At 43.6% G+C, this 27,416-nt stretch overlaps 1 protein-coding gene across 2 annotated transcripts; it reads right to left on the bottom strand.

Annotated features, from left to right (window-relative positions):
- Positions 1-1,428: 1,428 nt before the first annotated feature.
- Positions 1,429-6,772, bottom strand: LOC121700839 (zinc finger and BTB domain-containing protein 12-like). 2 transcript variants are annotated; one of them, XM_042084056.1, is made up of 5 exons: positions 6,727-6,772; positions 5,872-6,488; positions 2,433-2,494; positions 2,320-2,346; positions 1,429-1,703 (listed from the first exon to the last, which is right to left on the bottom strand). In XM_042084056.1, exons 3-5 carry the CDS (start codon positions 2,487-2,489, stop codon positions 1,509-1,511), a joined length of 279 nt encoding a protein of 92 aa, XP_041939990.1. In that variant the 5' UTR covers positions 2,490-2,494; positions 5,872-6,488; positions 6,727-6,772; the 3' UTR covers positions 1,429-1,508. The 2 variants fall into 2 exon arrangements, with proteins under 2 accessions (XP_041939990.1, XP_041939991.1); XM_042084057.1 differs by lacking the exons at positions 5,872-6,488; positions 6,727-6,772 and adding an exon at positions 4,106-4,137.
- Between the last annotated feature and the right edge of the window lie 20,644 nt (positions 6,773-27,416).

Raw genomic sequence — 27,416 nt, 5'->3', positions numbered from 1 at the left:
CACACGGGCTGCGGCTACTCACAGAGGCCCAAACTTAGGCCGAGGCCTTGTCAGAGGCCTACTAGCTACAGCTTGACCTCTGGTTTGAGCCCTGACGCTCGGAGAGGCACAGAGAGGCCTAGGAGACAGTGCGTGTTCTCACACAGGCTGCAGCTGCTCACAGAGGCTCCAAAGACTCCTCTCTGTCCCCTGCGCGCGTGTGTGTGAGCCTGGGAGCATTACCCTGTATCCTACTCCTAAACTTAACCCAAATTAAACACGCTAATCAAACTAGCTAACACCCTCTATGCTAAGCCCGCAACACAAAGTGGCAAACGCCCCCCCCCTCTGGGTACCACCCCCCCCACGGACAACCAGGCTTAAGCACCGATAAGTACTGGTGCACTGTGCCCCACTTAAGCTAACCTCGCAAGGGTTAAAGCCTTAAGCAGAGCCGAAAAAATCTCAAACCCATGGTATACCTGCGGGTTCGTATATGATTCCGGCCCTAGCAAACCTCCAGGCGCTAACTCAAGAGTCATATGTGATGAACATGTAACAGACTGTCATTCTCCCATACTGCCACTAAGGGGCCAAGACTGAAAAAGCGCTAACTCAAGACTCGTATGTGATGGAAAATGTAACAGACTGTCATTCTCCCATACTGCCACTAAGGGGCCAAGAGTGAAAAAGCGCTAACTCAAGACTCGTATGTGATGGAAAATGTAACAGACTGTCATTCTCCCATACTGCCACTAAGGGGCCAAGAGTGAATACGCGCTAACTCAAGACTCATATGTGATGGAAAATGTAACAGACTGTCATTCTCCCATACTGCCACTAAGGGGCCAAGAGTGAATACGCGCTAACTCAAGACTCATATGTGATGAAAAATGTAACAGACTGTCATTCTCCCATACTGCCACTAAGGGGCCAAGAGTGAAAACCCGCTAATGAAAGAGTCATATGTGATGAACATGTTACGCTAGCTGCAGATTCGCATACGATTGAAGGGAACCCAGGCTGGACAATTTTACAGAGGAAAAGAACAGAGAGATTGTGGATTTTAAAACTTCAAACACTACACCCACAAGGTCTTAATGAAAAATTAAATTAAAGTTTTAAACCACTCTGTGTCTTTTATAGCTCCTCTCTTTTATCTCTTCTTTTTAACTTTTATTTAATTTGACTTTTAGATGGGAATAGTGGGGCGAGAACAACTGGCCAGTGCACAATAGTCAAACCAACTACACACTAAAATAAAATTTTAATTCTAATTTCCTAACCTAACCTAACCCCTAATCCTAACCTAACCTAACCCAATCCCATACTCCAGTACACGGTTATTACACAGTTATACACATTTATCACAGTTACACGTTTATTACACATTACACATAATTCAAGGTCACAGTAGAATACAGACAACACACAAACATTCAATAGCAGCAGAAAAAGTAATTAAAAGTATATAATATAAAAAGCACAACTAAGCAATAAGGGCCGAAGAAGATAAAGAATATACAAAATTACAAATTATCATCCTCATCGCTATCTTCCTCGTCACCAAGATAGCCATCCATGTCATTCTCCAGCCACAGTCTGGGCTGTCTGGGGAGCAAGCCCTGGGGTGGTGGTGAAGGTGGAGGTGGAGGTGGAGGTGGAGAAGGAAGAGGGCTGTGCCCATCGTCCTCAAACTCAGAGGGCGACACAAAGTCACCCTCCTGCAAGGGGGTTGAAAAATAAAGTTTTTTATTAAATATTTAAAATGCATCCTTAAAATATTTACCTTCTTATTGTTATTAAAGGAGAATTCCGGTGTGATATTGACCTAAAGTGTATTGAAACATGATACCGAGTGTGAACGTATGTCTCATAGCCCATCTCGGCTTGTCCCCTGCACTCCAAAATCTGGCGCTAGTTAGCCGATGCTACCAACAGCTTTTTCAATGGTGGTGCTTCGGCATCGGGCTAGCCATGCAAATAAAAAAATAAGGTACTGTCTGTATAAATCGTCTTGTAAATAAACTACCAGTGCTTTTTCAAAGTTCTCCATGTCTCGTTTTAAATGTCAAGGCCCTCGGAAGTCTAACAATGAAGTATGGAGCTACTTTGAGCCTCGTAAATGGTGTAAAACAGTGATTTATTTGCATGGCTAGGCCGATGCCCGAGGCACCACAACGAAACACTATGTTGGTAGCATCGGCTAACTAGCGCCAGATTTTGGAGTGCAGGGGACAAGCCGAGGTGAGCTATGAGACATACGCTCACACTCGGTATCATGTTTCAACACACTTTAGGTCCAAATCACACCGGAATTATCCTTTAAGTAAGACTTACACTCCTGGAGAATAATATTGTGGTAGCCTAAAAAAGAAAGACAAAATTACACCCAACAATACATTTAAAATAAATTTAAAATAAGAAATATCCAAAGTTAGTGCTATACTTACCTGGGATTCACCACCGCTGGTATACATGCCGCTGTCATCCATGCTGCTGTCATCCATGATTTCTGTGGAGAGAAACAAAATATGTCACATCATAAGTCTGTACGACATTCCAGTCCAGAGATACAAAATGTATAAAATTGTGGAAGAGGAAATTATTTAACCATCCAAAGTCCAAAAGTGGGCATTTTGTGTGCAGCCCTGATCAAACCTGATGGTATCTATTGTGTGCAGAGATTTACATTCAGAACTTTTCAAGGAAACATAAATACAGGCTTGCAATGTATCTACCACAGAAATTAAACAATGCATGGCTTCTTCATGCATTATGAAATCAGAAGCAATTGGTGTCAACTCCCCTCCCCCCCCCCCCCCCCCCCCAAATATGTCTCAAGTTTCCAAATCATGTTTTATAAGACTGTTTTTAAATGTTTAAATTACCCTTACAGGTGATTTTGATTAATGAACAAAGATAATGGGAATGACCCACAGCAATGTACAAAAAAGATGTTTACAAAATAAATCAAAGGTATTGCAGTGGACCAAATGAAATGCAATGATGCCGGTTGTTAAAAGATATGCCTCGCAAATGCAGCAGCCTACTACCTTCTCATGGCAACAAAAACAAAGGACAAGTTCCTTTATGGAGTTCACTTCATTGTGGTTACAATCTTTATTATTACCCTATTTTAATTACATTGGTTCAACAGGAAACTACTAGGCTATTACAACTTCATGTGAACAACCTAATGTCTGAATCTTCAACATTAAACATCGAAATGTTAACTCTTCGGTTGTCATGCAGTTCATTGTTAGCAATTAGGGCTGGGATAAACGATTATTTTTTAAACGATTAATCTAGCGATTATTTTTTCGATGCAGATAAATCTAACGATTCATTTTTTCAGTCTGATTCGCTTTCGATTCGATTATCTCCCCATTAATTCACTAATAGCAACTTAGATATGTTTATTTGTAACATATCTGAATGAAAAAACATGAAAACATTGCAATATATGTTTATTGCTCTTAAGATTCCAAAATAAAAGACTATACAAGTGCAAAGTAATGCATTCTTAGTCAGAGGTAGCATTCAATGAAGTTCAGTAGTGTATGTCTAATTGAGTGTCATTTTAAGACGTTTGTGTGGGAATCCTTGCAATTAACATTAACACCGTTAAAAGCCTGCTGATGTGTGGATGCAATTCATAACGTAGTTAGTTCAAATAACGGTTCGTACTTCTCCTTTGGACAAGCACTTTTGAGTCTTGGAAAACACTTTTCCATTTACATTGGGATTTTGCAAACATTCAGAGTCAATAAAATGAGCCCTGCATGAGTAACGAATACAAGCAGCTGCAAGTAAGCATGCTAAACTTGACATCCAAACAGTATTCTAACGTTAGCTTTGAGATACTGCTTGATTGCATACTGTAACTTAACTTAGTTTAGTCTCCTCAATGTACTATGTTGTGATAAGACCTTAGCAGAGTTTACTTTAACTTTAATGCAGCAGTTTTGAACAAATTTGTGCAGCATGGTCATGATGCTAACCGGATTTAATAGCAATTTAGCCCACTGTGTTCTATGCAGTGCTTCTATGTGGCAACAACAATCCTTCAACTTAAATTAAAGATAAGATAAAATAATTTCATTGAGCTGCACTTTTTACTCACAAAGCCTTTCCTCGCCCCGACCGCTCTCTCTCGTAACGAGCCCGCTGCTCCTCCTCTGCATGTGCATTTAAAGGGAAACTTGGCAGGATTTCCCCCTCTGCTGGAGAAATTGTGCATTATGCTATTTCAAACTGTGGACAAAGGTAACGATAAAGCACATGGATTTGTTTACAAGCTAGCAAAACGGTTAGCATAAGTTTGGCAGACAATGTGAATGTTACAAGGTAAGAAACACGATTTAAAACTAGTTTCTTGTTTCTCACTTATCTTTTCGGGACGGTAGTCTCAATGTTGCAAGGTTGGTTTTCTGCCTGGGGACGCTAGGGGCAGCGGGAAAAGTCACCATTTTCACCGGAACAGGTCATTTAACCATCCAAATGATTTCTAAACGGGTTTATTACGTTGAAATAGTTGCCAAGTTCCCCTTTAACAAAATATTCACGATTGTAGTAGGCCTACAATATAGAACATCAATGTGTGGTGGCCGGTTTTGATTTTGTGGTGCCCAGCCACAGATTAGTCAACGTATGGAAATCACTGAAGGTGTAAAATTAAAAATATTTAGCAGCACACGTTATTCTTGACGAATGACGCTCATATTTTGCGTCAACGTATTTTTTGTGTCGACGTCATCGATTACGTCGACGCGTTGTCTCAGCCCTATTAGCAATGCTTTCTCTGAAACCGCTTTGGATCCGTGTGGATTGCGGACGTGGTCTTTTATTTTGAAATTTCGGCTAAGTTTTAGCAGACACTTTGGTTTTAGCTGCTTTTGCTAACATTGTCATGTCCGGTTTCAACGTTCTATTTTCATCAAGCTAGCCATAGGGAGGGAAAGTAATCTCATCGCCACCTACTGGTTGCGTTCCTAGAGTTTAGTGGAGTGGATGGAGTGGACGATTCATGGCAAAAAAAAAACAATAAAAGGCTACATTGATAAATAGCAGGGGCATCAACAGGATTGGATTCTAGCCTATAATAGCCTACGCACGAGAACTTTAACCGAATTAAACCGAAAGGTTGCGTCTTTAAGAGTGTGCCTCACACACACCAGCTCTGTTGAACAGTGTATTTTTCGTGTTTAACTCATTGAATGCCAAGCTGTTTTTGGGAGCTTTGTCCTAGAGTCCCAGCAATCTAGACCATTGTTGATGATCTTTGTACAGCCAGCTCGATTAAAAGGTGAGACTTTAAAGAGGCCCTATGCAACAAGTTCTGATGGTTCTACAACACTTTTTGGGTCGTTTGGTGGGTGCTTCGTCTCCCCCTAGTGCTTCTCCGTGGAAAAACCGAATATGCAACTTTCTGCTCGCGGTCCGAACACATCCGGATGTAACTCGGCGGAAATACTCGAAAATGTAGTCATATTGTAGTTTCTAAGAAGACTGCAAAACGGACTCCGACTTGACTTTGTTGCCGTTAAAATTGTAAGTAGCCTACCCTTGGGTGAACTTCGTTTTTGTAATGTGATTTGATAGTCTCTTAAACAATGTGTTTGCCTTGGTTTATTGCTAGCTCGCTCGTTCAGTGTATACCGAAGAGTTGGCCCACCCATGTTCTAGGTGTTTGAAGCAACAAAATAAAGCAAATGGAAGTAAAATTTACTCAAGCATTTTAATGGTACAAAAATAATAACCATAAGCAACAAAAGAATAATCACAAGTAAAATGAAATAGACAAAGACTGTGATGGGTGAGCATTTGCAACCCCCAAAGAGACCAGACAGCAACCACAAATATGCACCAGCGGTGTTGAAGCAGCTCTACCTGGGCGATGAGGATTCCCACCACCACTCCCAGCTGGTGGAGCGTTCCAAATGCCCAGCGGAGAGGAGTCGGGGACACCTTGCCTACGTACATGGGGGTGAGGCCCGTGAAGCCTCAAAGCGGGTCAGAGCTGTGACACGGATCATCTGCCGGCGTTTGGCAGGGCCCTTGCCCAGCCATGTTTCGGACACCTTCAGTGGGGTCACCTTCTCGTCCAGCGAGCCGGCCAGCTCCACGATCAGAAGCACCTCGCGGTCATGCTTGGTGATATCCACTGTGATGTAGTCGTTGCCTTGGCGGCAGATATCACACATCTCATTGCAGTCCTAGTCATCCCAAACCTCGTCGAAATGCACAGCGATGGTGGCACGCCGACATTTGTCTGCATTTTGGCAGTAGGCCACCATGTTGTGCAGCTTCTGCTGCCCAGTGTGGTCCATGACTACCATGGTGGCGATCCTAAAGATATCCTAATAGCCATAAAAAACATGGGGGTGAGGCCCGTGAAGATGCCGCAGAAGAGGGCGATGACCATCTCAAAGGAGCAGATGGTAGAGAGCTCCATCAGGGCACCGCCAATCACGGCCAGGATGTTCACGATGAACATGGCCTTCCGCCTGAGCACATGAGAAAGAGTTAAATTACAAAATGAGTATGTCATTTGTCTGATTGTCATGGTTCATGCTATACTTCTTAGTACACAGTGATACAAAATGCTTTTGAAAGCAATGAGGATAAAAAGAGGGGAATAAAGAAAAGAGAAATGATTCTGGCAACAAAAAAGTCCATCCTGACAGACAAAGATACTACAGGTAGATAGACCCATGTTGGAAATGTACAGATATATGAACCCACGTTGAAAATGTGCTGGTAGATAAACCCATGTTGAGAATATGATGTAAGAGGAGGACAAGAGATCTTGTGAAATGAAGACAGGCATGAGTAAGACAGTAAAAGTGAGCATCCAGAGAGAACGGCAACCGAATGAGTGTAAGAGTGCCCTGTGATGGTGATGGGGGCGGACACTTTGGGGAGAGTGCCTCAGAAATACTACAGCACAACACAAGAAGTTGGAGAACGGCCAGAGCTCTATTTCTCCCTCAGCAATAATCACAGATCCCTTTTCTAGTGTTTCACAACAAAGTCATGGGTGGGTTAGTTCATCTTACAATGATACAGTATCTTTGATAATTAACTTCGAGAAGCTGAAAAAAGGCAATGAGCAGATTGGGATCACAGGCAAAGTTAGCCAAGTCATTAATCAATTCTAATAACTCTATTGAGCAAAATGTTCCCTTTCCTTACAATATTTTTTTTGCTACTGAGCTACCCCTGTACAGTAGTTGCGAAGTATTTGTATTTTACAAAACTGTCATGAAAAACCACTAAAAGGCTAGTATCCTTCAAAGATAATTTCTTAAGACCCATGTCAACTGACAAGGTCATTATTAATACAGGTAGGCTATTGCACAATTGCCGTAACGCAATTTGTGATTCTTAGATTCTTGAGTTGTTGGAGAGCAAGTTGCAAATCTGGTTTTACATAGACGGTGAGATTAGAGTTGTAGAAGGTGCGTGATCCACAGAGAGCTGCGCTAGACCCCCCCCCACCAAGCACAGCCACACACACGCACACACGCGCGCGCAGGTGATAGAGAGGGACAGTGAGAGGGGCCTGTTGCTCAGAGAGGCTCCAGCTGCTCAGAGAGGCCCCAACTTATTATTATTATTACATTATTATTATTAAAGTTGGGCCTAGATGCTGTGCCTAGATGCTTGGGCCTAGATGCTGTGCTATACCCACTGCAGCACCCCTACACACACACACACCCACCCACAGGCCCCAGCTGCTCACAGAGGCTCCAAAGACTCCTCTCTGTCCCCTGCGCGCGTGTGTGTGAGCCTGGGAGCATTACCCTGTATCCTACTCCTAAACTTAACCCAAAATAAACACGCTAATCAAACTAGCTAACACCCTCTATGCTAAGCCCGCAACACAAAGTGGCAAACGCCCCCCCCCTCTGGGTACCACCCCCCCCACGGACAACCAGGCTTAAGCACCGATAAGTACTGGTGCACTGTGCCCCACTTAAGCTAACCTCGCAAGGGTTAAAGCCTTAAGCAGAGCCGAAAAAATCTCAAACCCATGGTATACCTGCGGGTTCGTATATGATTCCGGCCCTAGCAAACCTCCAGGCGCTAACTCAAGAGTCATATGTGATGAACATGTAACAGACTGTCATTCTCCCATACTGCCACTAAGGGGCCAAGACTGAAAAAGCGCTAACTCAAGACTCGTATGTGATGGAAAATGTAACAGACTGTCATTCTCCCATACTGCCACTAAGGGGCCAAGAGTGAAAAAGCGCTAACTCAAGACTCGTATGTGATGGAAAATGTAACAGACTGTCATTCTCCCATACTGCCACTAAGGGGCCAAGAGTGAATACGCGCTAACTCAAGACTCATATGTGATGAAAAATGTAACAGACTGTAATTCTCCCATACTGCCACTAAGGGGCCAAGAGTGAATACGCGCTAACTCAAGACTCATATGTGATGAAAAATGTAACAGACTGTCATTCTCCCATACTGCCACTAAGGGGCCAAGAGTGAAAAAGCGCTAACTCAAGACTCGTATGTGATGGAAAATGTAACAGACTGTCATTCTCCCATACTGCCACTAAGGGGCCAAGAGTGAAAACCCGCTAAGTCAAGAGTCGTATGTGATGGAAAATGTAACAGACTGTCATTCTCCCATACTGCCACTAAGGGGCCAAGAGTGAAAACCCGCTAAGTCAAGAGTCGTATGTGATGAACATGTCACGCTAGCTGCGGATTCACATACGATTCCGGCCCTAGCCAACCGCCTATCTCCGCGACGCAAGGTCACAGCGAGACGGGGGTGGCGGCGTTGCGTCCGGAGATAATTAATCTAGAATCTCACCCGATCCTGAGCGCCCCCTCCCCCACCCCCCCCCAAACACACACACATTAGCTTAGGCTAAGGCCTTGTGAGAGGCCTACTAGCTACTGTGACGGGACGGGCCGGGAGAGGCCTGGGGATGAGTGCTTGTGCTCAGACGGGCTCAACTCGGGCCTAGGAGCAGGGAGAGACACAGAGAGCTGCGCTAGACCCCCCCCACCAAGCACAGCCACACACACGCACACACGCGCGCGCAGGTGATAGAGAGGGACAGTGAGAGGGGCCTGTTGCTCAGAGAGGCTCCAGCTGCTCAGAGAGGCCCCAACTTATTATTATTATTACATTATTATTATTAAAGTTGGGCCTAGATGCTGTGCCTAGATGCTTGGGCCTAGATGCTGTGCTATACCCACTGCAGCACCCCTACACACACACACACCCACCCACAGGCCCCAGCTGCTCACAGAGGCTCCAAAGACTCCTCTCTGTCCCCTGCGCGCGTGTGTGTGAGCCTGGGAGCATTACCCTGTATCCTACTCCTAAACTTAACCCAAATTAAACACGCTAATCAAACTAGCTAACACCCTCTATGCTAAGCCCGCAACACAAAGTGGCAAACGCCCCCCCCCTCTGGGTACCACCCCCCCCCACGGACAACCAGGCTTAAGCACCGATAAGTACTGGTGCACTGTGCCCCACTTAAGCTAACCTCGCAAGGGTTAAAGCCTTAAGCAGAGCCGAAAAAATCTCAAACCCATGGTATACCTGCGGGTTCGTATATGATTCCGGCCCTAGCAAACCTCCAGGCGCTAACTCAAGAGTCATATGTGATGAACATGTAACAGACTGTCATTCTCCCATACTGCCACTAAGGGGCCAAGACTGAAAAAGCGCTAACTCAAGACTCGTATGTGATGGAAAATGTAACAGACTGTCATTCTCCCATACTGCCACTAAGGGGCCAAGAGTGAAAAAGCGCTAACTCAAGACTCGTATGTGATGGAAAATGTAACAGACTGTCATTCTCCCATACTGCCACTAAGGGGCCAAGAGTGAATACGCGCTAACTCAAGACTCATATGTGATGAAAAATGTAACAGACTGTCATTCTCCCATACTGCCACTAAGGGGCCAAGAGTGAATACGCGCTAACTCAAGACTCGTATGTGATGGAAAATGTAACAGACTGTCATTCTCCCATACTGCCACTAAGGGGCCAAGAGTGAAAAAGCGCTAACTCAAGACTCGTATGTGATGGAAAATGTAACAGACTGTCATTCTCCCATACTGCCACTAAGGGGCCAAGAGTGAAAACCCGCTAAGTCAAGAGTCGTATGTGATGGAAAATGTAACAGACTGTCATTCTCCCATACTGCCACTAAGGGGCCAAGAGTGAAAACCCGCTAAGTCAAGAGTCGTATGTGATGAACATGTCACGCTAGCTGCGGATTCACATACGATTCCGGCCCTAGCCAACCGCCTATCTCCGCGACGCAAGGTCACAGCGAGACGGGGGTGGCGGCGTTGCGTCCGGAGCGTCAAAATTAATCTAGAATCTCACCCGATCCTGAGCGCCCCCTCCCCCCCCCCCCCCAAACACACACACATTAGCTTAGGCTAAGGCCTTGTGAGAGGCCTACTAGCTACTGTGACGGGACGGGCCGGGAGAGGCCTGGGGATGAGTGCTTGTGCTCAGACGGGCTCAACTCGGGCCTAGGAGCAGGGAGAGACACAGAGAGCTGCGCTAGACCCCCCCCACCAAGCACAGCCACACACACGCACACACGCGCGCGCAGGTGATAGAGAGGGACAGTGAGAGGGGCCTGTTGCTCAGAGAGGCTCCAGCTGCTCAGAGAGGCCCCGACTTATTATTATTATTACATTATTATTATTAAAGTTGGGCCTAGATGCTGTGCTATACCCACTGCAGCACCCCTACACACACACACACCCACCCACAGGCCCCAGCTGCTCACAGAGGCTCCAAAGACTCCTCTCTGTCCCCTGCGCGCGTGTGTGTGAGCCTGGGAGCATTACCCTGTATCCTACATCTAAACTTAACCCCGATTAATACACGAACAGAGGCCCAACCTCTTCCCTATCCCCTTTTCCACAGCTAGCACAACCTAGACTCTGTTCTCCCAAAATTAATTTACAATCTAACCCAATCCTCCAGCTTAGGCTGAGGCCTTGTGAGAGGCCTACTAGCTACTGCTGACCTCTGACTTGACCCCTGATGCTTGGAGAGGCTTGGGGAAGAGTGCTTGTGCTCACACGGGCTGCGGCTACTCACAGAGGCCCAAACTTAGGCCGAGGCCTTGTCAGAGGCCTACTAGCTACAGCTTGACCTCTGGTTTGAGCCCTGACGCTCGGAGAGGCACAGAGAGGCCTAGGAGACAGTGCGTGTTCTCACACAGGCTGCAGCTGCTCACAGAGGCTCCAAAGACTCCTCTCTGTCCCCTGCGCGCGTGTGTGTGAGCCTGGGAGCATTACCCTGTATCCTACTCCTAAACTTAACCCAAAATAAACACGCTAATCAAACTAGCTAACACCCTCTATGCTAAGCCCGCAACACAAAGTGGCAAACGCCCCCCCCCTCTGGGTACCACCCCCCCCACGGACAACCAGGCTTAAGCACCGATAAGTACTGGTGCACTGTGCCCCACTTAAGCTAACCTCGCAAGGGTTAAAGCCTTAAGCAGAGCCGAAAAAATCTCAAACCCATGGTATACCTGCGGGTTCGTATATGATTCCGGCCCTAGCAAACCTCCAGGCGCTAACTCAAGAGTCATATGTGATGAACATGTAACAGACTGTCATTCTCCCATACTGCCACTAAGGGGCCAAGAGTGAAAAAGCGCTAACTCAAGACTCGTATGTGATGGAAAATGTAACAGACTGTCATTCTCCCATACTGCCACTAAGGGGCCAAGAGTGAAAACCCGCTAAGTCAAGAGTCGTATGTGATGGAAAATGTAACAGACTGTCATTCTCCCATACTGCCACTAAGGGGCCAAGAGTGAAAACCCGCTAAGTCAAGAGTCGTATGTGATGAACATGTCACGCTAGCTGCGGATTCACATACGATTCTGGCCCTAGCCAACCGCCTATCTCCGCGACGCAAGGTCACAGCGAGACGGGGGTGGCGGCGTTGCGTCCGGAGCGTCAAAATTAATCTAGAATCTCACCCGATCCTGAGCGCCCCCTCCCCCACCCCCCCCCCAAACACACACACATTAGCTTAGGCTAAGGCCTTGTGAGAGGCCTACTAGCTACTGCGACGGGACGGGCCGGGAGAGGCCTGGGGATGAGTGCTTGTGCTCAGACGGGCTCAACTTGGGCCTAGGAGCAGGGAGAGACACAGAGAGCTGCGCTAGACCCCCCCCACCAAGCACAGCCACACACACGCACACACGCGCGCGCAGGTGATAGAGAGGGACAGTGAGAGGGGCCTGTTGCTCAGAGAGGCTCCAGCTGCTCAGAGAGGCCCCAACTTATTATTATTATTACATTATTATTATTAAAGTTGGGCCTAGATGCTGTGCCTAGATGCTTGGGCCTAGATGCTGTGCTATACCCACTGCAGCACCCCTACACACACACACACCCACCCACAGGCCCCAGCTGCTCACAGAGGCTCCAAAGACTCCTCTCTGTCCCCTGCGCGCGTGTGTGTGAGCCTGGGAGCATTACCCTGTATCCTACTCCTAAACTTAACCCAAATTAAACACGCTAATCAAACTAGCTAACACCCTCTATGCTAAGCCCGCAACACAAAGTGGCAAACGCCCCCCCCCTCTGGGTACCACCCCCCCCACGGACAACCAGGCTTAAGCACCGATAAGTACTGGTGCACTGTGCCCCACTTAAGCTAACCTCGCAAGGGTTAAAGCCTTAAGCAGAGCCGAAAAAATCTCAAACCCATGGTATACCTGCGGGTTCGTATATGATTCCGGCCCTAGCAAACCTCCAGGCGCTAACTCAAGAGTCATATGTGATGAAAAATGTAACAGACTGTCATTCTCCCATACTGCCACTAAGGGGCCAAGAGTGAATACGCGCTAACTCAAGACTCATATGTGATGAAAAATGTAACAGACTGTCATTCTCCCATACTGCCACTAAGGGGCCAAGACTGAAAAAGCGCTAACTCAAGACTCGTATGTGATGGAAAATGTAACAGACTGTCATTCTCCCATACTGCCACTAAGGGGCCAAGAGTGAATACGCGCTAACTCAAGACTCATATGTGATGAAAAATGTAACAGACTGTCATTCTCCCATACTGCCACTAAGGGGCCAAGAGTGAATACGCGCTAACTCAAGACTCATATGTGATGAAAAATGTAACAGACTGTCATTCTCCCATACTGCCACTAAGGGGCCAAGAGTGAAAAAGCGCTAACTCAAGACTCGTATGTGATGGAAAATGTAACAGACTGTCATTCTCCCATACTGCCACTAAGGGGCCAAGAGTGAAAACCCGCTAAGTCAAGAGTCGTATGTGATGGAAAATGTAACAGACTGTCATTCTCCCATACTGCCACTAAGGGGCCAAGAGTGAAAACCCGCTAAGTCAAGAGTCGTATGTGATGGAAAATGTAACAGACTGTCATTCTCCCATACTGCCACTAAGGGGCCAAGAGTGAAAACCCGCTAAGTCAAGAGTCGTATGTGATGAACATGTCACGCTAGCTGCGGATTCACATACGATTCTGGCCCTAGCCAACCGCCTATCTCCGCGACGCAAGGTCACAGCGAGACGGGGGTGGCGGCGTTGCGTCCGGAGCGTCAAAATTAATCTAGAATCTCACCCGATCCTGGGCGCCCCCTCCCCCACCCCCCCCCAAACACACACACATTAGCTTAGGCTAAGGCCTTGTGAGAGGCCTACTAGCTACTGTGACGGGACGGGCCGGGAGAGGCCTGGGGATGAGTGCTTGTGCTCAGACGGGCTCAACTTGGGCCTAGGAGCAGGGAGAGACACAGAGAGCTGCGCTAGACCCCCCCCACCAAGCACAGCCACACACACGCACACACGCGCGCGCAGGTGATAGAGAGGGACAGTGAGAGGGGCCTGTTGCTCAGAGAGGCTCCAGCTGCTCAGAGAGGCCCCAACTTATTATTATTATTACATTATTATTATTAAAGTTGGGCCTAGATGCTGTGCCTAGATGCTTGGGCCTAGATGCTGTGCTATACCCACTGCAGCACCCCTACACACACACACACCCACCCACAGGCCCCAGCTGCTCACAGAGGCTCCAAAGACTCCTCTCTGTCCCCTGCGCGCGTGTGTGTGAGCCTGGGAGCATTACCCTGTATCCTACTCCTAAACTTAACCCAAATTAAACACGCTAATCAAACTAGCTAACACCCTCTATGCTAAGCCCGCAACACAAAGTGGCAAACGCCCCCCCCCTCTGGGTACCACCCCCCCCACGGACAACCAGGCTTAAGCACCGATAAGTACTGGTGCACTGTGCCCCACTTAAGCTAACCTCGCAAGGGTTAAAGCCTTAAGCAGAGCCGAAAAAATCTCAAACCCATGGTATACCTGCGGGTTCGTATATGATTCCGGCCCTAGCAAACCTCCAGGCGCTAACTCAAGAGTCATATGTGATGAACATGTAACAGACTGTCATTCTCCCATACTGCCACTAAGGGGCCAAGACTGAAAAAGCGCTAACTCAAGACTCGTATGTGATGGAAAATGTAACAGACTGTCATTCTCCCATACTGCCACTAAGGGGCCAAGAGTGAAAAAGCGCTAACTCAAGACTCGTATGTGATGGAAAATGTAACAGACTGTCATTCTCCCATACTGCCACTAAGGGGCCAAGAGTGAATACGCGCTAACTCAAGACTCATATGTGATGAAAAATGTAACAGACTGTCATTCTCCCATACTGCCACTAAGGGGCCAAGAGTGAATACGCGCTAACTCAAGACTCATATGTGATGAAAAATGTAACAGACTGTCATTCTCCCATACTGCCACTAAGGGGCCAAGAGTGAAAAAGCGCTAACTCAAGACTCGTATGTGATGGAAAATGTAACAGACTGTCATTCTCCCATACTGCCACTAAGGGGCCAAGAGTGAAAACCCGCTAAGTCAAGAGTCGTATGTGATGGAAAATGTAACAGACTGTCATTCTCCCATACTGCCACTAAGGGGCCAAGAGTGAAAACCCGCTAAGTCAAGAGTCGTATGTGATGAACATGTCACGCTAGCTGCGGATTCACATACGATTCCGGCCCTAGCCAACCGCCTATCTCCGCGACGCAAGGTCACAGCGAGACGGGGGTGGCGGCGTTGCGTCCGGAGCGTCAAAATTAATCTAGAATCTCACCCGATCCTGAGCGCCCCCTCCCCCACCCCCCCCCAAACACACACACATTAGCTTAGGCTAAGGCCTTGTGAGAGGCCTACTAGCTACTGTGACGGGACGGGCCGGGAGAGGCCTGGGGATGAGTGCTTGTGCTCAGACGGGCTCAACTCGGGCCTAGGAGCAGGGAGAGACACAGAGAGCTGCGCTAGACCCCCCCCACCAAGCACAGCCACACACGCGCACGCACGCGCGCGCAGGTGATAGAGAGGGACAGTGAGAGGGGCCTGTTGCTCAGAGAGGCTCCAGCTGCTCAGAGAGGCCCCGACTTATTATTATTATTACATTATTATTATTAAAGTTGGGCCTAGATGCTGTGCTATACCCACTGCAGCACCCCTACACACACACACACCCACCCACAGGCCCCAGCTGCTCACAGAGGCTCCAAAGACTCCTCTCTGTCCCCTGCGCGCGTGTGTGTGAGCCTGGGAGCATTACCCTGTATCCTACATCTAAACTTAACCCCGATTAATACACGAACAGAGGCCCAACCTCTTCCCTATCCCCTTTTCCACAGCTAGCACAACCTAGACTCTGTTCTCCCAAAATTAATTTACAATCTAACCCAATCCTCCAGCTTAGGCTGAGGCCTTGTGAGAGGCCTACTAGCTACTGCTGACCTCTGACTTGACCCCTGATGCTTGGAGAGGCTTGGGGAAGAGTGCTTGTGCTCACACGGGCTGCGGCTACTCACAGAGGCCCAAACTTAGGCCGAGGCCTTGTCAGAGGCCTACTAGCTACAGCTTGACCTCTGGTTTGACCCCTGACGCTCGGAGAGGCACAGAGAGGCCTAGGAGACAGTGCGTGTTCTCACACAGGCTGCAGCTGCTCACAGAGGCTCCAAAGACTCCTCTCTGTCCCCTGCGCGCGTGTGTGTGAGCCTGGGAGCATTACCCTGTATCCTACTCCTAAACTTAACCCAAAATAAACACGCTAATCAAACTAGCTAACACCCTCTATGCTAAGCCCGCAACACAAAGTGGCAAACGCCCCCCCCCTCTGGGTACCACCCCCCCCACGGACAACCAGGCTTAAGCACCGATAAGTACTGGTGCACTGTGCCCCACTTAAGCTAACCTCGCAAGGGTTAAAGCCTTAAGCAGAGCCGAAAAAATCTCAAACCCATGGTATACCTGCGGGTTCGTATATGATTCCGGCCCTAGCAAACCTCCAGGCGCTAACTCAAGAGTCATATGTGATGAAAAATGTAACAGACTGTCATTCTCCCATACTGCCACTAAGGGGCCAAGACTGAAAAAGCGCTAACTCAAGACTCGTATGTGATGGAAAATGTAACAGACTGTCATTCTCCCATACTGCCACTAAGGGGCCAAGAGTGAAAAAGCGCTAACTCAAGACTCGTATGTGATGGAAAATGTAACAGACTGTCATTCTCCCATACTGCCACTAAGGGGCCAAGAGTGAATACGCGCTAACTCAAGACTCGTATGTGATGAAAAATGTAACAGACTGTCATTCTCCCATACTGCCACTAAGGGGCCAAGAGTGAATACGCGCTAACTCAAGACTCATATGTGATGAAAAATGTAACAGACTGTCATTCTCCCATACTGCCACTAAGGGGCCAAGAGTGAAAAAGCGCTAACTCAAGACTCGTATGTGATGGAAAATGTAACAGACTGTCATTCTCCCATACTGCCACTAAGGGGCCAAGAGTGAAAACCCGCTAAGTCAAGAGTCGTATGTGATGAACATGTCACGCTAGCTGCGGATTCACATACGATTCCGGCCCTAGCCAACCGCCTATCTCCGCGACGCAAGGTCACAGCGAGACGGGGGTGGCGGCGTTGCGTCCGGAGCGTCAAAATTAATCTAGAATCTCACCCGATCCTGAGCGCCCCCTCCCCCACCCCCCCCCAAACACACACACATTAGCTTAGGCTAAGGCCTTGTGAGAGGCCTACTAGCTACTGTGACGGGACGGGCCGGGAGAGGCCTGGGGATGAGTGCTTGTGCTCAGACGGGCTCAACTCGGGCCTAGGAGCAGGGAGAGACACAGAGAGCTGCGCTAGACCCCCCCCACCAAGCACAGCCACACACGCGCACGCACGCGCGCGCAGGTGATAGAGAGGGACAGTGAGAGGGGCCTGTTGCTCAGAGAGGCTCCAGCTGCTCAGAGAGGCCCCGACTTATTATTATTATTACATTATTATTATTAAAGTTGGGCCTAGATGCTGTGCTATACCCACTGCAGCACCCCTACACACACACACACCCACCCACAGGCCCCAGCTGCTCACAGAGGCTCCAAAGACTCCTCTCTGTCCCCTGCGCGCGTGTGTGTGAGCCTGGGAGCATTACCCTGTATCCTACATCTAAACTTAACCCCGATTAATACACGAACAGAGGCCCAACCTCTTCCCTATCCCCTTTTCCACAGCTAGCACAACCTAGACTCTGTTCTCCCAAAATTAATTTACAATCTAACCCAATCCTCCAGCTTAGGCTGAGGCCTTGTGAGAGGCCTACTAGCTACTGCTGACCTCTGACTTGACCCCTGATGCTTGGAGAGGCTTGGGGAAGAGTGCTTGTGCTCACACGGGCTGCGGCTACTCACAGAGGCCCAAACTTAGGCCGAGGCCTTGTCAGAGGCCTACTAGCTACAGCTTGACCTCTGGTTTGAGCCCTGACGCTCGGAGAGGCACAGAGAGGCCTAGGAGACAGTGCGTGTTCTCACACAGGCCGCAGCTGCTCACAGAGGCTCCAAAGACTCCTCTCTGTCCCCTGCGCGCGTGTGTGTGAGCCTGGGAGCATTACCCTGTATCCTACTCCTAAACTTAACCCAAAATAAACACGCTAATCAAACTAGCTAACACCCTCTATGCTAAGCCCGCAACACAAAGTGGCAAACGCCCCCCCCCTCTGGGTACCACCCCCCCCACGGACAACCAGGCTTAAGCACCGATAAGTACTGGTGCACTGTGCCCCACTTAAGCTAACCTCGCAAGGGTTAAAGCCTTAAGCAGAGCCGAAAAAATCTCAAACCCATGGTATACCTGCGGGTTCGTATATGATTCCGGCCCTAGCAAACCTCCAGGCGCTAACTCAAGAGTCATATGTGATGAACATGTAACAGACTGTCATTCTCCCATACTGCCACTAAGGGGCCAAGACTGAAAAAGCGCTAACTCAAGACTCGTATGTGATGGAAAATGTAACAGACTGTCATTCTCCCATACTGCCACTAAGGGGCCAAGAGTGAAAACCCGCTAAGTCAAGAGTCGTATGTGATGAACATGTCACGCTAGCTGCGGATTCACATACGATTCTGGCCCTAGCCAACCGCCTAGCTCCGCGACGCAAGGTCACAGCGAGACGGGGGTGGCGCCATTGCGTCCGGAGCGTCAGAAAACATGGGGGCGCATGGGGGTGCCGCCAGTCTACCACCAACGCTGCACGACTTGTGGCCAAAAAACCAACTGCACCCCGGTGCACTTGTGGCTATTACCCCCTATCATAGTCAGGGATAGTGAGAGTGAAAACACTGAGGCATAGCTGCCTGATTTCCACACGAGGGCGACACTAGTCACGCTAGGGAGGCGCTCACATGTGAATCCCGACCCCCCCCCGCATGTGGAAGCACGCTAACTGCGGATTCGTATATGATTCTGGCCCTAGCCAACCGCCTAGCTCCGCGACGCAAGGTCACAGCGAGACGGGGGTGGCGCCATTGCGTCCGGAGCGTCAGAAAACATGGGGGCGCATGGGGGTGCCGCCAGTCTAATACCAACGCTGCACGACTTGTGGCCAAAAAACCAACTGCACCCCGGTGCACTTGTGGCTATTACCTCCTATCATAGTCAGGGATAGTGAGAGTGAAAACACTGAGGCATAGCTGCCTGATTTCCACACGAGGGCGACACTAGTCACGCTAGGGAGGCGCTCACATGTGAATCCCGACCCCCCCCCGCATGTGGAAGCACGCTAACTGCGGATTCGTATATGATTCTGGCCCTAGCCAACCGCCTAGCTCCGCGACGCAAGGTCACAGCGAGACGGGGGTGGCGCCATTGCGTCCGGAGCATCAGAAAACATGGGGGCGCATGGGGGTGCCGCCAGTCTAATACCAACGCTGCACGACTTGTGGCCAAAAAACCAACTGCACCCCGGTGCACTTGTGGCTATTACCTCCTATCATAGTCAGGGATAGTGAGAGTGAAAACACTGAGGCATAGCTGCCTGATTTCCACACGAGGGCGACACTAGTCACGCTAGGGAGGCGCTCACATGTGAATCCCGACCCCCCCCCGCATGTGGAAGCACGCTAACTGCGGATTCGTATATGATTCTGGCCCTAGCCAACCGCCTAGCTCCGCGACGCAAGGTCACAGCGAGACGGGGGTGGCGCCATTGCGTCCGGAGCGTCAGAAAACATGGGGGCGCATGGGGGTGCCGCCAGTCTAATACCAACGCTGCACGACTTGTGGCCAAAAAACCAACTGCACCCCGGTGCACTTGTGGCTATTACCTCCTATCCTAACCCTAACCCTAACCCTAACCCTAACCCTAACCCTAACCCCGGTGCACTTTTGGCTATTACCCCCTATCATACCCTTGTCCTAACCCTAACCATTCGTCCAACATATTTCCATTGGGTTTCCATTCAAACACATTTTCTTTCATAACTCTCGAACCCTACCCCTAGTGGCGAAATGGAGGGGTGCAACAGTAAGTCATTTTCAAAGATCTATCCACTCAAACAGTAAAAAAAATTTGTTAGGGAAAAAAAAAAGTTCACTACAAAGGTATGCCATTCGACTCAGAATCATCTGAAACGTACTCCTATACACTTTCTGGGGGAACTTTTTTCAAAACCCACTTTGGACTTAGAAGAATTTTTGATTTTTCCCATTCATTTCAATGGGGAAACTAAAAACGGCTATAACTTCCGAACGAAAGGTCATAGGTCAAATATTTTCTTTTCCGCCTCCCCAAAACCGGCCACGAGGAAGCCGGGGAACTTGTCCGCTTCTCTCTACGACCTTCCGTTCTCGAGATATAAGGATTTTATGTTTTATTTCCTGTTTTTAACCAACTTCCGGTCATCGGAGGAGGTCGAGGGTGGGCTCAATCGAAAGGTCTGGCCCTTTACTACATAGCATAGTTGGTTGCACGTCTCTACTACCTTCCTATCTTGAGTTATAGCCATTAGCAATGAGGCCGAGTTATTAGACGCCCATCTAATTCGGGGTTTTAAGCCTATAAGCTAACCCCTAGTCTTCTCCAAACTTGGAGAAAGTTCGTTTTTTGCCCTATACCCTAACCCTAACCCTAACCCTAACCCTAACCCTAACCCTAACTCCTCCTTTCAACCTCGCTTGGAGTAAATCCAAGTTTGGGGAGGATCGTTGTACATTGTCTCACACCTAACCCTAACCCTAACCCTAACCCTAACCCTAACCCTAACCCCAACCCTCTTCCTAACCCCAACCCTGACCCACCCCATCTCCTGCCCCTTATTGGCACCTACTCACACGGCATACAACACCTTCACCACACACTGAAACAACACTATACTGATTTCCAAACAACACACCCCACCTTCCAACACCACACACTCATCTCCGCATATAGACGCAATAAAAACCTCAAAGACCTCCTCATACGCACCACCTTCACCCGTCACTTACAACCACCACCCCCTAAAGAAAACTTACACTTCACCCCTCACCTATTCATCACTAATATCCATAGTCACTGTTCTGCACCCACCAATCCACTCAACTTAGACACTCCCAATTTAGTATATGCTATCACTTGCACTCACTGTCACATGTTGTACATTGGGGAAACTGGACATACACTTCGCATACGCCTCAAGCAACATCTGCACAACATACATAAAAATACACTCAACACTTATCTTGTCACACATTTCCAGACGCACAACATCACACATTTGAGGGTCTGTGGCCTTGAAGGGAACCCAGGCTGGACAATTTTACAGAGGAAAAGAGCAGAGAGATTGTGGATTTTAAAACTTCAAACACTACACCCACAAGGTCTTAATGAAAAATTGAATTAAAGTTTTATACCACTCTGTGTCTTTTTTACTAGCTCCTCTCTTTTATTTTATTTTATTTCCTTTTAACTTTTATTTTATTCTATTTTATTTATTTATTTTTACTTTTAGATGGGATTAGTGGGGCGGGGACAACTGGCCAGTGCATAATGGTCCAAACAACCACTCACCAAAGCAAAACTTTAATTCTAATTTCCTAACCCCCATCCCTCAACCTAACCTCCAGCCCCCCACCCCTTATCCTAGCCACCCCCTATCCTAACCCTTCATGAGTTGTTTATTTATTTATTTTTCTTCTTTACTTATTTTCATATTTTATTTATAGACAGTTGACCTTTTCATACCCTATTCCCTTCCTTGTTGGTGTGGTTGGATCCAATCGGCCAGTGCACTCACAGTCACCCACTCCACCAAAGATCATGTTCCCCTAACCTAACCCTAACCCTAACCCCGAACCTTATATGAAAACTAAAAAAATCTGAAAAGTAAGAAAAAAATCAGACCAATTTTTTTTTTCATTTTTGTTGCCATAGTTAACGCATTTCACATGTCTAGATGTGAAAAAAAATAATTTTGACAATAATTGACAGATTTTGACATTTTTCAAAAATCTGTCTTTTTTCCTGACCCCGAAACTTATATGAAAACTAAGAAAATCTGAAAAGTACAAAAAATCAGACCAATTTTTTCTTTTTCACTTTTTTTACCATAGCTCATGCATTTCACATGTCTAGATGTGAAAAAAAATAATTTTGACAAAAATTGACAGATTTTGAAATTTTTCAAAAATCTGTCTTTTTTCCTGACCCCGAACCTTATATGAAAACTAAGAAAATCTGAAAAGTACAAAAAATCAGACCAATTTTTTCTTTTTCACTTTTTTTACCATAGTTCATGCATTTCACATGTCTAGATGTGAAAAAAAATAATTTTGACAATAATTGACAGATTTTGAAATTTTTCAAAAATCTGTCTTTTTTCCTGACCCCGAACCTTATATGAAAACTAAGAAAATCTGAAAAGTACAAAAAATCAGACCAATTTTTTCTTTTTCACTTTTTTTACCATAGTTCATGCATTTCACATGTCTAGATGTGAAAAAAAATAATTTTGACAATAATTGACAGATTTTGAAATTTTTCAAAAATCTGTCTTTTTTCCTGACCCCGAACCTTATATGAAAACTAAGAAAATCTGAAAAGTACAAAAAATCAGACCAATATTTTCTTTCTCACTTTTTTACCATAGTTCATACATTTCACATGTCTAGACATGAAATAAAAAATAATTTGGACAATGTCTGACAGATTTTCAAATTTGTCAAAAAAACTTTCTCTCATCCTAAACGCGAAAACTAAAAAAATCTGAAAAGTAAGAAAAAATCAGACCAATTTTTTTTTCACTTTTTTTGCCATAGTTCATACATTTCACATGTCTAGACATGAAATAAAAAATAATTTGGACAATGTCTGACAGATTTTCAAATTTGTCAAAAAAACTTTCTCTCATCCTAAACGCGAAAACTAAAAAAATCTGAAAAGTAAGAAAAAATCAGACCAATTTTTTATTTCATTTTTGTTGCCATAGTTAACGCATTTCACATGTCTAGATGTGAAAAAAAATAATTTTGACAATAATTGACAGATTTTGACATTTTTCAAAAATCTGTCTTTTTTCCTGACCCTGAAACTTATATGAAAACTAAGAAAATCTGAAAAGTACAAAAAATCAGACCAATTTTTTCTTTTTCACTTTTTTTACCATAGTTCATGCATTTCACATGTCTAGACATGAAATAAAACATAATTTGGACAATATCTGACAGATTTTCAAATTTGTCAAAAAAAACTCTGTCATCCTGAACGCGAAAACTAAAAAAATCTGAAAAGTAAGAAAAAAATCAGAACAATTTTTTTTTTCACTTTTTTTACCATAGCTCATGCATTTCACATGTCTAGATGTGAAAAAAAATAATTTTGACAATAATTGACAGATTTTGAAATTTTTCAAAAATCTGTCTTTTTTCCTGACCCCGAACCTTATATGAAAACTAAGAAAATCTGAAAAGTACAAAAAATCAGACCAATTTTTTCTTTTTCACTTTTTTTACCATAGTTCATGCATTTCACATGTCTAGATGTGAAAAAAAATAATTTTGACAATAATTGACAGATTTTGAAATTTTTCAAAAATCTGTCTTTTTTCCTGACCCCGAACCTTATATGAAAACTAAGAAAATCTGAAAAGTACAAAAAATCAGACCAATATTTTCTTTCTCACTTTTTTACCATAGTTCATACATTTCACATGTCTAGACATGAAATAAAAAATAATTTGGACAATGTCTGACAGATTTTCAAATTTGTCAAAAAAACTTTCTCTCATCCTGAACGCGAAAACTAAAAAAATCTGAAAAGTAAGAAAAAATCAGACCAATTTTTTTTTCACTTTTTTTGCCATAGTTCATACATTTCACATGTCTAGATGTGAAATAAAAATAATTTGGACAATAATTGACAGATATTGAAATTTGTCTAAAATCTCACTTTTTTCCTGACCCCCAAACTTAAATGAAAACTAAGAAAATCTGAAAAGTACGAAAAAATCAAACCAAATTTTTTTTCACTTTTTTTCCCATAGCTCATGCATTTCACATGTCTAGACATGAAATAAAACATAATTTGGACAATATCTGACAGATTTTGAACTTTGTAAAAAAAAATTTCTCTCATCCAGACCGCGAAAACTAAAAAAATCTGAAAAGTAAGAAAAAAATCAGACCAATTTTTTTTTTCATTTTTGTTGCCATAGTTAACGCATTTCACATGTCTAGATGTGAAAAAAAATAATTTTGACAATAATTGACAGATTTTGACATTTTTCAAAAATCTGTCTTTTTTCCTGACCCCGAAGCTTATATGAAAAGTAAGAAAATCTGAAAAGTACAAAAAATCAGACCAATTTTTTCTTTTTCACTTTTTGACATGAAATAAAAAATAATTTGGACAATGTCTGACAGATTTTCAAATTTGTCAAAAAAAACTTTCTCTCATCCTGAACGCGAAAACTAAAAAAATCTGAAAAGTAAGAAAAAAATCAGACCAATTTTTTTTTTCATTTTTGTTGCCATAGTTAACGCATTTCACATGTCTAGATGTGAAAAAAAATAATTTTGACAATAATTGACAGATTTTGACATTTTTCAAAAATCTGTCTTTTTTCCTGACCCCGAAACTTATATGAAAACTAAGAAAATCTGAAAAGTACAAAAAATCAGACCAATTTTTTCTTTTTCACTTTTTTTACCATAGCTCATGCATTTCACATGTCTAGATGTGAAAAAAAATAATTTTGACAATAATTGACAGATTTTGAAATTTTTCAAAAATCTGTCTTTTTTCCTGACCCCGAACCTTATATGAAAACTAAGAAAATCTGAAAAGTACAAAAAATCAGACCAATTTTTTCTTTTTCACTTTTTTTACCATAGTTCATGCATTTCACATGTCTAGATGTGAAAAAAAATAATTTTGACAATAATTGACAGATTTTGAAATTTTTCAAAAATCTGTCTTTTTTCCTGACCCCGAACCTTATATGAAAACTAAGAAAATCTGAAAAGTACAAAAAATCAGACCAATTTTTTCTTTTTCACTTTTTGACATGAAATAAAAAATAATTTGGACAATGTCTGACAGATTTTCAAATTTGTCAAAAAAAACTTTCTCTCATCCTGAACGCGAAAACTAAAAAAATCTGAAAAGTAAGAAAAAAATCAGACCAATTTTTTTTTTCATTTTTGTTGCCATAGTTAACCCATTTCACATGTCTAGATGTGAAAAAAAATAATTTTGACAATAATTGACAGATTTTGAAATTTTTCAAAAATCTGTCTTTTTTCCTGACCCCGAACCTTATATGAAAACTAAGAAAATCTGAAAAGTACAAAAAATCAGACCAATTTTTTCTTTTTCACTTTTTTTACCATAGTTCATGCATTTCACATGTCTAGATGTGAAAAAAAATAATTTTGACAATAATTGACAGATTTTGAAATTTTTCAAAAATCTGTCTTTTTTCCTGACCCCGAACCTTATATGAAAACTAAGAAAATCTGAAAAGTACAAAAAATCAGACCAATTTTTTCTTTTTCACTTTTTTTACCATAGTTCATGCATTTCACATGTCTAGATGTGAAAAAAAATAATTTTGACAATAATTGACAGATTTTGAAATTTTTCAAAAATCTGTCTTTTTTCCTGACCCCGAACCTTATATGAAAACTAAGAAAATCTGAAAAGTACAAAAAATCACACCAATTTTTTCTTTTTCACTTTTTGACATGAAATAAAAAATAATTTGGACAATGTCTGACAGATTTTCAAATTTGTCAAAAGAAACTTTCTCTCATCCTGAACGCGAAAACTAAAAAAATCTGAAAAGTAAGAAAAAAATCAGACCAATTTTTTTTTTCATTTTTGTTGCCATAGTTAACGCATTTCACATGTCTAGATGTGAAAAAAAATAATTTTGACAATAATTGACAGATTTTGAAATTTTTCAAAAATCTGTCTTTTTTCCTGACCCCGAACCTTATATGAAAACTAAGAAAATCTGAAAAGTACAAAAAATCAGACCAATTTTTTCTTTTTCACTTTTTGACATGAAATAAAAAATAATTTGGACAATGTCTGACAGATTTTCAAATTTGTCAAAAAAAACTTTCTCTCATCCTGAACGCGAAAACTAAAAAAATCTGAAAAGTAAGAAAAAAATCAGACCAATTTTTTTTTTCATTTTTGTTGCCATAGTTAACCCATTTCACATGTCTAGATGTGAAAAAAAATAATTTTGACAATAATTGACAGATTTTGAAATTTTTCAAAAATCTGTCTTTTTTCCTGACCCCGAACCTTATATGAAAACTAAGAAAATCTGAAAAGTACAAAAAATCAGACCAATTTTTTCTTTTTCACTTTTTGACATGAAATAAAAAATAATTTGGACAATGTCTGACAGATTTTCAAATTTGTCAAAAAAAACTTTCTCTCATCCTGAACGCGAAAACTAAAAAAATCTGAAAAGTAAGAAAAAAATCAGACCAATTTTTTTTTTCATTTTTGTTGCCATAGTTAACGCATTTCACATGTCTAGATGTGAAAAAAAATAATTTTGACAATAATTGACAGATTTTGAAATTTTTCAAAAATCTGTCTTTTTTCCTGACCCCGAACCTTATATGAAAACTAAGAAAATCTGAAAAGTACAAAAAATCAGACCAATTTTTTCTTTTTCACTTTTTTTACCATAGTTCATGCATTTCACATGTCTAGATGTGAAAAAAAATAATTTTGACAATAATTGACAGATTTTGAAATTTTTCAAAAATCTGTCTTTTTTCCTGACCCCGAACCTTATATGAAAACTAAGAAAATCTGAAAAGTACAAAAAATCAGACCAATTTTTTCTTTTTCACTTTTTGACATGAAATAAAAAATAATTTGGACAATGTCTGACAGATTTTCAAATTTGTCAAAAGAAACTTTCTCTCATCCTGAACGCGAAAACTAAAAAAATCTGAAAAGTAAGAAAAAAATCAGACCAATTTTTTTTTTCATTTTTGTTGCCATAGTTAACGCATTTCACATGTCTAGATGTGAAAAAAAATAATTTTGACAATAATTGACAGATTTTGAAATTTTTCAAAAATCTGTCTTTTTTCCTGACCCCGAACCTTATATGAAAACTAAGAAAATCTGAAAAGTACAAAAAATCAGACCAATTTTTTCTTTTTCACTTTTTGACATGAAATAAAAAATAATTTGGACAATGTCTGACAGATTTTCAAATTTGTCAAAAAAAACTTTCTCTCATCCTGAACGCGAAAACTAAAAAAATCTGAAAAGTAAGAAAAAAATCAGACCAATTTTTTTTTTCATTTTTGTTGCCATAGTTAACCCATTTCACATGTCTAGATGTGAAAAAAAATAATTTTGACAATAATTGACAGATTTTGAAATTTTTCAAAAATCTGTCTTTTTTCCTGACCCCGAACCTTATATGAAAACTAAGAAAATCTGAAAAGTACAAAAAATCAGACCAATTTTTTCTTTTTCACTTTTTGACATGAAATAAAAAATAATTTGGACAATGTCTGACAGATTTTCAAATTTGTCAAAAAAAA

The sequence above is a fragment of the Alosa sapidissima genome, unplaced genomic scaffold, assembly GCF_018492685.1.
Source record: "Alosa sapidissima isolate fAloSap1 unplaced genomic scaffold, fAloSap1.pri scaffold_157_ctg1, whole genome shotgun sequence".
Lineage (NCBI taxonomy): Eukaryota > Metazoa > Chordata > Actinopteri > Clupeiformes > Clupeidae > Alosa > Alosa sapidissima.
This window is presented reverse-complemented; position numbering and strand designations above follow the sequence as displayed.

Bases quoted from the DNA above. Each gene is read 5' to 3' on its own strand.
- LOC121700839 (XM_042084056.1), bottom strand. From the start codon at position 2,489: ATGGATGACAGCAGCATGGATGACAGCGGCATGTATACCAGCGGTGGT. The intron at 2,347-2,432 runs GTAAGTATAGCA...TTTCTTTTTTAG, and splicing joins CCAGCGGTGGTGAATCCCAG to GCTACCACAATATTATTCTC. The intron at 1,704-2,319 runs GTAAGTCTTACT...ACCCCCTTGCAG, and splicing joins CAATATTATTCTCCAGGAGT to GAGGGTGACTTTGTGTCGCC.